Raw genomic sequence first — 13,665 nt, 5'->3', positions numbered from 1 at the left:
ATACAGTTCAGTGCAATACTGTACCAATTTAAATTACCTCCTCAAATAATTTTATGAACAAGACTGTGTTGTTAGAGGATTTATGATGTTAGTAATTGTACATTGTGTAAACAAAACAAAGGGTACTGTTTGTTCCAATGGTGAAATTGCTTCCTGTAATAGAGTAGAGCTTTAAATCACAGTCCCAGCAATCAATTAGTCAGGTTTGAAGTCTCTTAATTCCTTTATTTTCTGAGGAGTAGAAGAATAAGTTCTGTACAGGCTCTTTTTAAGTACTCTGAGGCTATGTCAATCACGTTGATGATTTGTATCTAAATAATCTTAGCGCAAGCTCTCCTAAGGTTTCTCAGTCCAGTTGCCTTAGTATAATTCATATGCTGCATGGTGTTAAATTCTCAGCCCGACGTGTGTAGAGCATTTTTCCCTTCAATTACACAAAGCATGAGAAGATTACCATTATTTAGTTGTAGCAGTCTGATGCCAAATCTGCAATCAGCCAGACCAATTCCTTTCATATAAAGAGGTGTGGGTTTTAATGAAACAGTTAGTGACTGCAAATAAATATAAAATGCTGGAAATATACAAGTTAGCCAAAGAAGTGGGCATGAAGTGAAGGCAATGGAAGAAAATCATTTATTGAACAGGTGTATGGTGACAAAGCTGAATTGTTTCTTATTATGAAAATATAGTTCAGAATCAGCGAGTAGAAAGGCAGAGGATATCTTCATACATTCCAAGGTTAAGATGGTAAGAAGGAGTGGGGTCAAAGGAAGGGAGAAGAAGATTTAAGTATTTATCTAATGATACAAGAGTGGGAATAAGAGCAAAAGTAACATTATAACAGGAAATAAGAAAAATAAATGCTCCAGACCAAGAAAAGAATATGGAAGTTATTTTAAAAAGCTTTCAAACCTGAAGCAGGAGCAATAAAAATAATAACATTAATTTCTGTCTTCAAATTCAGAATGGTTACCCAGCAAATGCAACTCCTCACTGCTTCTCGGGACCTCCATGTTAATGGTCATTCCCCAGCATCTAATGGCACATTTCATGAGCATTAAAGAGACAAATTTAGTGAGATGAAAGTAACTGGAGGAGCTGTAAAGGTTTAATGTTTTAACAAAGGTCTGTAGCTGGGGTTGTGATTGGAGTTGGTTGGTTTGCCAAGCTGACTGGTTTTCATGCAAATGTTTTGTCTCCCTTCTAGGTGACATTGTCAGTGCTGTGTAACCTCTGCTGAAGTGCTGTTGTTCTGTCCTGCTCTGAATTTATATTTGTCTTCAATGGCCAGGTATATGAACAAATGAAATGAATGGAACACGATGGGTTCACCCATTCGGAGCTCACAGCAGAAGCTGTTGTTATGCAAAGACTGGAATGCACAGCCCTCCCCCAGATCCAGCATAAACTATAGGTTAGATATTGGATGATACCTTCGTAATCATTAAACTAGCAAAGTTAGAAGAAACACACCACCTTATTGACAGCATATTCAGCAGGACCAAGTTCAGTACGAACGTTGAGGACAACAATCAACTCCTGTTTCTGGACATAATGGTGGAATAAACGAACAACAGTGAATTCGTTATCAGCGTGTACAGAAAGAGTACACACACAGATCAAATCCAGAATTACAACAGCAACCAACCACAAACTCTTGTCAAAACTCTTTAAATGAGTGATAGCTCACTGCAACACCCAGAGTTGTGCAGAAAATGAACAGGAACATGTAAACAGAGTCTGTGCAAACAATGGTCATCCTAACAGCTTCGTTCACCGATGCCTGGCAAACAAACAATACCAAGAAGACACTATACACACCAACACACAGGCCGCCCTACCCTATGTTAGAAACACATCAGAACTGACAAGATTCCTACGGTCTCTTGGAATAAGGTTAACACAGAAACCAACAGCCACACTTTGCCATTTACTCTCAAAAGACTAAAAACTCCAAACCCACAATGAGCAGGACAAATGCAATATACAAAATACCATGCAGCAACTATGAGAAACTCTTCATTGGACGGCAGGCAAGAAACTCACCACCAGTATACATGAACACCAACTCGCAGCAAAACAGCATAACCTTCTTTCAATACACTCTGACATAGAAGGACATCAGTTTAACTGGGACAAAGTTACAGTGCTAGGACAAGCAAGTCAAGGACAAGCTTGAGAATTCCTGGAGGCCTAGTTTTCAATCACCAATGCAATCAACAAACATGTTGAAATAGACCCAATCTCCAAGACTGCCCACCATGACAAACCACAGCATGTAAATTCAGAGCTGGACAGAACAACAACACTTCAGTGGAGGCTACACAGCACTGACGATAAACAACGTGTAGAGCTGGATGAACACAGCAGGCCAAGCAGCATCAGAGGAGCAGGAATGCTGATGTTTCAGGCCCCGCCACAGCACTGACGATGTCACCTGGAAGGGAGATAAAATGTTTGCATGAAAACCACTTAGCTCAGTGAACCAGCCAACAATTTCGTGCTGTACAGGTGGCTCAGGAACAGGACAGGTGGTGAGGTGTGCTGACTGAGTGAGTCGGAAATGCAGAGGGCAGAAAGGTTATTTAGAGTGGTAATAAAAACAAAGGTAAATAAAATAGACAAATCTCTAGGATCTGATGTAATACCCGAAGATGGAAAGGAACATGCATGTGGACAGATTAATCCCAAATTTCCAAAAATGTCTTAAGGCAAATTTAAAATGTCACTTTATTATTTAAAACAGGGAGGGAGAGACCAAGAAAAAACAAAGTTTAATGTCAGTTGTGGGAAATTTACTGGAAATCAGTTTAAGAGCAAAATGACTGAGCATTTGCAGAAGTATGGGTTGACCAAAGAGTGTGTATTTGTGAAGGATAGGTCATATCTGACCAATGTAGTTGAATATTTTATGTTTACTGCGAGAGTAGACAGAGGAGTTTTCATGGGTATCTTCTTTACGGACTTCACAAAATCATTTGAGGAAGTTACACATAGCAACAATTTTAAATAGCATTTGTTAGATAGCAAAATGTGCTATGGAGTTTCAGGAGAACAAAAAAAAATTACCATGGCATTATCATTGCATCATACACTAATACAGAAGAAATCTACTTTATAATCCATACATTTTTCTCCTCTTCTTTGTATATTACTCACTGCAATGTTTGTAGTTAAATGAATTGCATATTTTTTTACTCAGCTCTTGGTTACTGCTGTGCTTTATATAACAAAGTTTTTTTTTCAGGTTGCTCCTGAGCCTGTGACGTCACTAAGCAGCCAGGCATGAAAGGTGCATAATATCTTTTACAAAGTTGTGAAATCTGTCTTGTCGTATCACTTAACTGGATTTCGCAGTACTGAAACCACCAATTACAGAGAATCTTTCATAAAGCAGTTTTTTTTAAGAAAAGCATAGGATGCATATAGCCTTTTGTTTGTTTCTTTTTCATGCAGTTACCAACAGTGATTGTGCTATTGTGACTGTACCTTTATCTACACAGTTACTCACATCACCAGTCATTGGAGCTCTACGTGTTAGTGGCCCTGCTGACATCAACATTTTTCTTGTTGGTAGGAGTTTACAGAACGAGGGCATAGTGAAAAACTTCACAATTATTCAGCTAAAATCGATAATCAAAAGGACTCCAATTCAGTATCCAACATACATTAATAATGTGTGGATTTATTGTGTTTCCCCATGTGATAAATTTTCCACACCTCAACCTGCCCAGTCAGATTCCAAATACAGATTAAACTGTCTTCTATAAGCATGAGCAGTTAAGCAGAGAAACAGTCACTCTGGGTCTGGACTGACCCCATACATCTTCAATTTATTTACAAATTAATATACACCTAACTTTTCAAATCAAAAACTTTGAGAAGTAAGATAAAATTAGATTAGTAGAGGCATAAATTCATCAAAGTGGCAGCACTTTTATTGCATTTAATCACACATAATACATTAACAATGCACAGTAAAAGTCTAAATGTTACAAAAACTGAAAATCGTAAAAGTGCTTACGGAAGTTTATATTTTACAATAAATACTTGATTAACAGTGTCTTGACATTTTAAAAGTAGCATCCATTTTGTAATGGTAATTGTTGTAAGCCAAGACATGTTGAATCATCACATGCTAAAACAAACAATTTACAATTGGATTAAAAACACTTTAAACATCTATGTACAAGAACACATATGACAAGACATGTTTTAGGCTTTAGCAAAATCGGTGATCGAGAGTGAAATCTCTTTTTTCATGTTACAAAGTTGGACATACGATGACAGTATGCTTGGAAAGAAGTAAACAATTTTTTTTATCATAACAAAATAATGTGGTCATTGTGCTTCTTTGCTCTAGCTTAGATGGTTCTTGTAAACCTTTATAGTTTCTTTCAGCGTAGAATAAACAATAAACTTGTCTGTATGAGGTATGATGATTCAGCCAATGTTCTACGGTTAAATTGCTGGTACATTCATTGCTGGAATTGTTTCTGAATCGCATTGAGCTATAAATGAGATCTACACAACTTGATTTCCTTTATGGTAAAATGTGTAAAATTCTGACAAAGTATTTAGTTACTTCCACAACTTATTGTTTCCTCACCACTCCAGCTAGCCAGACAAGCAAAACAGTGACTTGTCTGCATCCTCTATTAGTCACTGTTGCCGGTTAAAATACAGGATGACAAGAAATCCAAGTATATTAGATAAAGTTGAAACCTCTGAGACTAAAAGTGGGTGTGTGACCATTAGCAACCAAACAAGTCATCCCGATGAAAAACAACAAATTGTATCTTTCTTTGCTGGAGGTAATTTTTAAAATCAGCCTGTTCAGATGTGTTACAAGACATCTTTTCAGCAAGGGTGACAAACCCAGACCTTCCTGCTCAATGGTATAGAAGGGACCAATGTGTAACAAGAGCCCATCTTTCCCCACTGTGTACATGCTTAGGAATGGATCTGCTACTGGTCAGAAAGTGAGAGCAAGATGTTGTACTAGAATGCAAGACACACTCTGGCCTGGTTTGAATCCAGAAATGAAGCACTCAACTTGATTTAAGCACCAAGGTGATTCAAGTCCTTGATCTGAAGACTAGGTAAATATAACTCTGTGCAATCCTTCTTATTTTGATAAACAGTGGTCACTCATTTCAATCTACTGGCCCACTTTTAATTCTAAACAGGTTTGCAAAATGAGTAAATGCTATAATTTGATGTCTTCCTGCAGATATTTTACTTGGGAATTCAAGCTGCTGATGTCAGCAATAAATAATCGCCTGAAAGAGGGCTGTAGACCACATCCTGAAATGTTGCTAGCACAACAGAGACTCTGCTGTACTGCTTAGTCACACTGAAGTCAATTAAATCCAATTTGGGCATGCTTATCTGAAACAGAATGATACTCCCTTTTTGTTGAGAAATAAGGTAATTTTTGAAATTTTAAAAATGTAAATCTCATCTTTTAATTCACTTGTTCATCTTTTTGTTATTCTTGTTCTTATATCACTAGCTCACTTGCCCCAAGATCTGGCATGCTCTGACTACATTCGTGCAGAGCCACAGTAAGCTGTATTTAGAAACAAATGAGATTGATTACCCAGGTGAACTGAAAAGTAGAATATTGATAAATCAGGCAAGAATTCCATATGTTAACTAAAATTGGCAACAAATATTCTGTTGTGACCTCTGGCCATTTCTCTTGTATTTCTCATACACTTCACAGAGGGTTGGCAAGCAATATTAATTTGTTTCTAGCATCAGAGAAAAATATCACTTAAGTATTTTAGTTTTCAAACCATTCTGTCCTATTTCTTTCCTCCTGTCATGAAGGCCTTGACACTTTCAATTACCCAAGTGATGAATTTTAATTTGTGACTCTAGAAATAATGCTCAGCACAGGCAACTTGACATCGCAAATATCCTCTCCACTCTTGTACACTTGCCCAGCATGAGTCACAACATAGCGGCCGAGAGCAGAATCTTTCACAGACATAGACCCTAATTCAGGTCAACTTGAGAAAATCACAGGGGCCCTCTGTCACTCTGGTTGAGATAGCATATTCAGCGCAGGGATTCAGCCTAGGGATCAAACATTAATGGCTTTGTTCTGTTTATCCCTGTACTGAGATTCACAAACTAAACTGGAAAGTCAGCACCACTAAGTGTTTCAATCATTCTAACTAAGCCAGCAACCCCATGTACAAAGACAACCCAATTTCACCCATCCAATAGTTTCACAATGATCATATTGGAAATTCTGCACCATATTCCTCCAATCATTATTTGAACAAATGAAGACAGCTAATGTGGACTTCCTTTTCTTCTGAGACATCATTTATTCATATCACATGAGAAGAACATTTTGTACAATAAATTTCAGCCAGTGATTGTAGCGGAACTGGTCTGGGACACATCAAATGTTTTGTTCAAATACAGTGCGATGGGTAAAGAAGATTAGTTTTTAAACTGAGTTGCTATGTCAAACTTGAAATCACCAAAATTTCAACTGAGCTAAACTCGACATTATTGATTGTAACTAAACTTTAATTATTGATATGAAGTTGTAGCTTACTAAAACTAAGCTACAGTAAATTACTGAGAGGCAGTACTCTGTGTAACTCATGAACTCAAGGCTGAATGAGTTTTATGGTCCTATTCTCTGACAGTTTTATATTTTTGAGAGTTAACAAGCCCCACTGATTATCTAGTTTAAAACACAGACAATTTTAACAGTTTATGAAAATTTATTTTGAATAGCGAAGTCAACAAAATTATATCACTGTGTGGGTTTTCAAAGTGGCACCATATTGTTGCTGCAGGGCAATGCATTTTCAGTGTAGTGAGTAAATTCCCCATTGATGTGGACTGGCTGATCTGCAAGTGGTACAATAACAGAATATACTTGGGGAAGTTTCCATTTGAAAGTCATTTTGAAAAGATGACCCAAAATAGAGCCTGAAAGTTAGGTTTTTAAGAAATGGACTGGAGCACCTTGTCCAGGACTTGAGTTGATGGGTTGAAGGAATGCCAGTTATTATACTGCCAAGTGATTTTGGGAGCTGAAAAATACCAATTTAAGAAATGCGGTACAAGTGAACCATCCACATTGAGTGGTGCAAGACCAGGATGTTTAAAGATGACCTAGTTGCAGCTAATATTGGGAGGCATGAACTACAATGCAGAACGCCATCATACTGCATTGTCAATAAATGAAATAGAAGCAAATCAAAGTTCAAAGTTAATTCACCTCAAGCCAAATATTACTGATTACAATGTAGAGGTGATTGGTCACAGCAGCTGCTTTAATCACCTCTGGTGCAGAAAAAAACATTAATACTGTCACTAGAAATAAAATGGGCAAAAACATTGTTTTATCATTGAGGTCAGTCCTAATCCTGACAAAATCAAAAGGTCCAGCCTTCGGATTAGTGAAATGGTCCTTAGACAATGAACAAAAAGCAAAATACCACAGATGCTGGAAAACAGGTCTAGCAAAGGGTCCATGTCTGAAAGGTTAACTTGTCTGTTATCTGAAGATCCTGTTGGTTGAGTGTTTCCAGCATTTTCTAATCTTGTTTTCTTATGTTAGGAATTGAATTTCATACTATTTGAAAAACAAGGAATGAACAGGATGTAGCTAGGTCATTACATCTTAATACATGACTTAGAATTTACACAAGTGGGATTTATGAATTAAATTTTTGCTTGTCACACGATCCATGAATGCCATCTGTTCTTCAAAGACTGTTTTTGATGGAGGGATCAACGGCTGATTGGCAATTGTGGCAGAGCCAAAGCTTGGTGTGGAATAGACTGTGTTGTCAATACTGAAAATGGATGGCCTAAAAATAAGAGGAGACCATCTATAGCAATACATTTGAATATAGCACATTAGCACTCAGAAGAATTTACATGGTGAAAGAAGGGAGACTAATTCACATAAGACTAATGTTGGTAGTCATAATGACTTGGGTGTGCTTGCACATGAAGCACAAAATGAACATATATGCATTGATAATAATTAGGTAGAAAGTTGGTTTTCCAGCTGTTATTGCGAGGACACTGGCGTATAGCATTAAAGAGCTCTTGCTGCAATTATGCAGGACTTTATTAAGTCTGTATCAGAATTATTGTATTCACATTAATCTCCTCAACCAAGGGCATATATACGTACACTAGAAGGAATGCAAAGTAAAATAAATTGATTTTATGGAATAAAAGGGCTGTCCTATGAAATGCAGAACATTATTAGAGAATCAGAGCAGGACTTAAACACTTAATGGGCAGGTCCTGGGGTGTGTTGCTGAACAGAGAGACCTTGGAGTGCAGGTTCATAGATCCTTTATTGGTCAGTGCATAGGGTATAGGAGTTGGGAGATCATGTTGAGCTGGTACAGGACATTGGTTAGGTCACTTTTGGAATACTGTATTCAGTTCTGGTCTCGCAGCTATAGGAAGGATGGTGTGAAATTTGACAGAGTTCAGAACAAATTTACAAGGATGTTGTCAGGGTTGGAGTGTTTGAGCTATAGGTAGAGGCTGAATAGGTTGGGAAATTTTCCCTGCAACATCGGAGGCTGCGGGGTCACTTTATAGAAATTTATAAGATCATGAGGGGCATGGATAAGATGAATAGCCAAGGTCTGCATGTATGGAATGAGATGCCAAAGAAAGTGGCAGAAGCTGGTACCATTACAACCTTTAATAGGCATCTGGATGGGTAAAATGAATAGGAAGGGTTTAGAGAGATGTGGGCCAAATACTGGCAAAGGGAACTAGCTCAATTTAGGATATTGGGTCGGCATCATTGCGTTGGAACAAAGTTTCCATGCCGTACAGCTGACTATGACTCCACAGGGTAGATGATGAGAAGCCAGTTCACTGAACGTGAGTTTAAAACTAAGTGTTACAAACACAAAGTAAAGTGTCATCCATTTGCACTGGATTGCCTATCAAATCTTCGAGAACTTGAAAACTAAGTGATTACTAATGTTCCCATTGTCATTCACCACCAACCTGCTAGACAATAAACTGAAAATCTGGATTAAATCTTGTATGTGGAATTCCTTTGTGAATATGAATGATATCGTGAAACATAGTTTGCTTGTATCCTAAAAACAAAGAGCTTCTTTTTGAAAGGATTTTTAAAAAAAAGTTTCATCACACATTAGTGCCTTGTTTCAAACTGTTTTAGGCTAAACAAGGATTCAAAGCAATTGCTTCCCAGATCTGTGCAAATATGATTCTAAACTCCACTGGTCTGAGGGAATCTGCTTCAGTTGCTGGACAGTCTATAGGAATTTGTGATGTTAATTGCAGAGAATAACAGTAATTAGAAATAAGATTACTTCCAATTAACAGTATAACAAGTGTATAACCTGGTCAGAGATGCCTGAAAAGTTTTAACTTTTTACTTAGCACGCACTGTTGTAGCATTGTAAAAAGTAAACTTCAGCGATATCATTACAGGTAAGTGCTGTGTAAGTGAAAAATTCAATGAAATTGCATAAAAATAATTCTATGGCAATTCACATCACAGGATAACTATACATGACGAATGCCATTGGGCCCATCTTAGCTCACACATCTAGGAAAATGCTCATGAGCTCCCAATCATCATGTCTTCCAACTGGACCTTGGAGAATGAATTGAGTTTCTTTATATTTATTCCACAACCCTGAATTCTACAATATTTCAAATGATGGTCACTGTGTAAATAACTTCTTCCTAATATCACTTTCCTTAATGTTCGCCTACCATAACAGTTTATTATGAAATATTGCTTCAGATTTACATTCCAGTGCCAATTAATATCCTATAAGCTGTGAAGGACTACCACCCAGTCATTGTCATTCAAGAGGAAAGAGTTACAGTTTTACATCTTTCCATCTAACTAAACTGTCTGGTGTCAGGTATTACATTTAAGGACAATGGCACCTTTCTACGTTGGCATCAGAGCTTAGATTAACTAAAATTTTATCTAGCACTCAGGGTGCTCAACTCAGTAGGATGCAATTCGACTTTAAATTGTGTCATCCGATAAAAATTGTACTTATGCCCAATGTTATATACTTTACAGAAATCCACATAACTAGATAAAGGAGATCATTAGAATAACATGTAAATAAAGGGGAACAGAATGCAACACATCTACTTACTTTCCACATAACCATGAAGTGCCACCATCCTAGTCCGCTCATGGTGACTGAAAGCTTGGTAATGAATGTCCTCTGATAGGGACGGAGGAAGGCGAGACCGAGGGGGACCTGGTTGACCTACTGCATGTTGTGGAGTATGCTTTTTGTGTCGTGCTCTGCAGTTTTGAAACCAGACCTACAATTGCAACAGACACATTCCATCATGGTACCCCATGGTAAAACCTTCAATTGAGCTGAATGAACAAACAATCAGGAATCTTTTCAACTGCATAAAACTACAAAGTTCACACAAACTTAAGAACAAATCCAACATACCCTATTGAGTTATAAATAAGTTGTGTTTGTATTTGTACAATAACTTAGGTGTGCATTCAAAGCAACTGATAAGAAGTTATGCATAATAAGGAGGACCAGTGCAGACTCAAAGGGTTGAAAAGCCTCCTTCAGTGTTGGATGATTCTATCATGCGCCACTACAAGCAGAACCAAGGGGAGCTATAAATTTATACATCCATGTAACATACAATCCTGATCTCCAGCTGGGCAAAATTAAACTCGGTATACCCAGGCTGACACTGCTGCTCAATGCACATGTCCTTCATGTGAATCCAGGGTTCAGCATTGGATAGATGGATGCAGAAGAGTTGGAAATCAACTTGCTGCTGCAAATATGTGGGCACGTCAGGGTAGGAGATGGTCACCACCTCAGGAGGTTCCAGAGCATGTTAATTCCATCACCATACACTCTTTATGAAGTTAATAACATTTGCACTGCTTTGGCTACATTCATTGAGCGAATGACACCCATACACTCAAAGGCCTCCCATCCAGTGAACTGGCCATTGGGTTATGACCTGCTGCAAATACATACTTCAACTACAGGGACATTGCACCATTAAAAAATGAACCTGCAAGTTAGATTTGTGAATCTAAAGAATTATCACTTCAAATCCACAGCTGAATTTCAGATTTGGATAGCAGGAAATAACATTTAGTATAAAATGTTTGGATTTAAATTCTCCATCAAATCAATACCTCAATATTACTCCATTATAATTCTAGGAAAAGATTGTTGCTACACAAACCAGGTGGCAATTATTGTCAGACATATGGAAAACAGATACACTGATAACAACAAGCATATTACATTGGAACTCCTCCCTGCATCTTGGCTGCCATTGTGTGTCTGTGTTCCGTCACTTTCATCATGAAAGCCAAATTCTGTAAGGTGATGAAAGTTGCTCTTGGAATTTGGAGTTGTGTAATTTCTTCCAAGCTTAAATTTTCCTTTTCAATATTTGTCACCTTGGAAGATCTGTCTGAATTTGACATAAATCAACTTGCAGCTCACCAACAATATGAACTGGATGGAAAGAAAACACTTCCTAAGAGGAACACAATATGTTTAGGGAATGCTGGACAATTTAGGTGTAGAAGAGCAGTCATGGACCACATGAATCAAATGTGGCCAGAATTCAGAACCAGACAACAAACAAGGATGAACTCATTGCACTGGAACCTGCTTTGATTCTTAGTTCATCCAGGACTGTAAGGTAACTGAACTCAGATTGCTTTACATGTGGAATTTTCCAACACTGATCAGTTTACATCATACTCCAATGAAACATGTTTTCACTTACATAACGTTCCAGATAATCTGAAAATGTTAATTCTGATGGAAAACTGTTTTTAAAAAATCCCTAAAAAGATAAAATACACAGAGGTGGAGCAATAGTAAGTGCTGTCATATCTTGGGTGTATAGAGATTGCACAAGACAGGAATCAGGTGATATTAGACATCACACTGAGCAACAGTGAACTGAATAACATGAGTACCAAAGGCATGTCTGAGTTATAATGATCCACATCTTAAGACGTATATAACACTATTGCCAAGTCAGGTACTCTGTAAATCCATGCCAATATATGCAGATTGAGTGAGATCATTCCAATACTGTAGCCATATTTAGAATATTTGTTGTATTTTAGGAGTACAAATCACAAGTCATACTCAATATGAAGCCAGAACATTTATATTATTCATGTCTTTCATGCAACTCATATTAATGGACTCTGTACAATAACGATTATGTTTCATAGTAAAACCATCAAATAGATGTTGCATTACAAATTAGTTTGAAATGACAAATTTAAAATTATATTTTCATTTTAAAATAAATTCTGATTTCAGAGTTGATGTTAGCTGATTTATATTGTGCATCTTATGATTTTATTAAACAAATTGCTAATTGGTATAATACCATGGAAGATATTGATGCAAGTTTTTGAGGAGAACTTACTTTGAACTGTTTGGTGATACAGTGACACTTCCAAAATCTCACCCTGCCTATGCCACTCTGCTATTTAAGAAAGGTGAGAGGGGAAAATCAAGGAATTTTTGCCCAGTTAATAAAGTATCTGTTGTCAGGAAATGCTGGGGTTTACAATTAAAGATAGGCTGACTGCACACCTTGAAACTGTTTAGCTGCTCAAACAAAGCCAGCATGAATTTGTAAATGGTGGATCACAACCAACGAACTGATGGGACTTTTTAAGTGGTACTAAAACAGTGTTTGAAGAGTATCTTTGGATGTTATTTAAATAATGTATTTCCAGAGGACATTTGATAATATCTCTCATAAGATGCGATCAGCTAAATTTGAAGCTCATGAAATTGAAGGCAAATTATCAATGCCGTTGGGAAATTGTACGATCAGCAGGAGACAGAATAGGGATAATGGGAAGATATTCTAATTGGGTGGATGTAATTGGTGTGGAGCAGTTACATCCACACCATGGTCAATGGTCTGCGTCAGGGCCTCAATTATTTATAAGTTTATCAATAGCTTATATGATGAGTTAAAAACCTACATATCCAAGTTTGCCAGTACAATGAAGATAGATGGCATTCTCAGCAGAGTAGTTGGGACCTATTACATGGAGATGATAAATTGAGTGAATGGGCAAAATCCATAATAAATAGATTTCAATGTAAATAAATGTGAAGCCATCCACTTTGTATCTAAAAACAGAATTATTTCCTAAAATTATGAAAATCTAACAACAAAAAGAGCTTGGGGTCCATATACATATTTGTTCAAATGTCATGAACCAGGCACAGAAAAATAATCAGACTAACTAACTAGCAAGGGAGTAGAAACTAAATTAAAATTATAGATGGTCCTGCTTGGTCCAACCTTGGAGCACTATGAACAGACTAAGCAGCACACCCAGGAGGTTGTGCAGCACAGGTTTATAAGAATAATATTTTAACTCCAACAGTTAAAGTATGTGGAGAGATTGCTCAAGTTAGGATGGTGTTCTCTGGATTTTAAGAGTTTAAAACTGTGATTTGATCAATGTTTTCAAGAAGTTAAATCCAATAGGTAGAATAATTGAGCAAAGCTATTTTTTCCAGTTTGGGGAGGCTCAAGCATAGAAAAATAGTCTAAAGGTTAGAGTCATGGTCTTTCAGTTGGAAAACATGAATCGAGCATTAATTG

The 13,665-nt window shown here is 37.2% G+C and overlaps 1 protein-coding gene across 1 annotated transcript in view; it reads right to left on the bottom strand.

Moving 5' to 3' along the window:
• Window positions 1-4,141: 4,141 nt before the first annotated feature.
• lhx6a (LIM homeobox 6a) overlaps window positions 4,142-13,665 on the bottom strand; it is a 48,374-nt gene continuing 38,850 nt past the window's right edge. The window contains exons 8-9 of the mRNA XM_048559016.2: window positions 10,164-10,338; window positions 4,142-7,847 (exon numbers count right to left, since the gene is read on the bottom strand). Of these exons, the coding sequence (XP_048414973.1) occupies window positions 7,768-7,847; window positions 10,164-10,338 (255 nt within the window). The 3' untranslated portion in view covers window positions 4,142-7,767. The remainder of the gene's footprint in view (window positions 7,848-10,163; window positions 10,339-13,665) is intronic.

The sequence above is a fragment of the Stegostoma tigrinum genome, chromosome 29 (genome assembly GCF_030684315.1).
Source record: "Stegostoma tigrinum isolate sSteTig4 chromosome 29, sSteTig4.hap1, whole genome shotgun sequence".
In the NCBI taxonomy this organism is placed as follows: Eukaryota; Metazoa; Chordata; class Chondrichthyes; order Orectolobiformes; family Stegostomatidae; genus Stegostoma; species Stegostoma tigrinum.
Note: the sequence above shows the minus strand (reverse complement) of the source record. Positions and strands in the feature narration are given on the sequence as shown.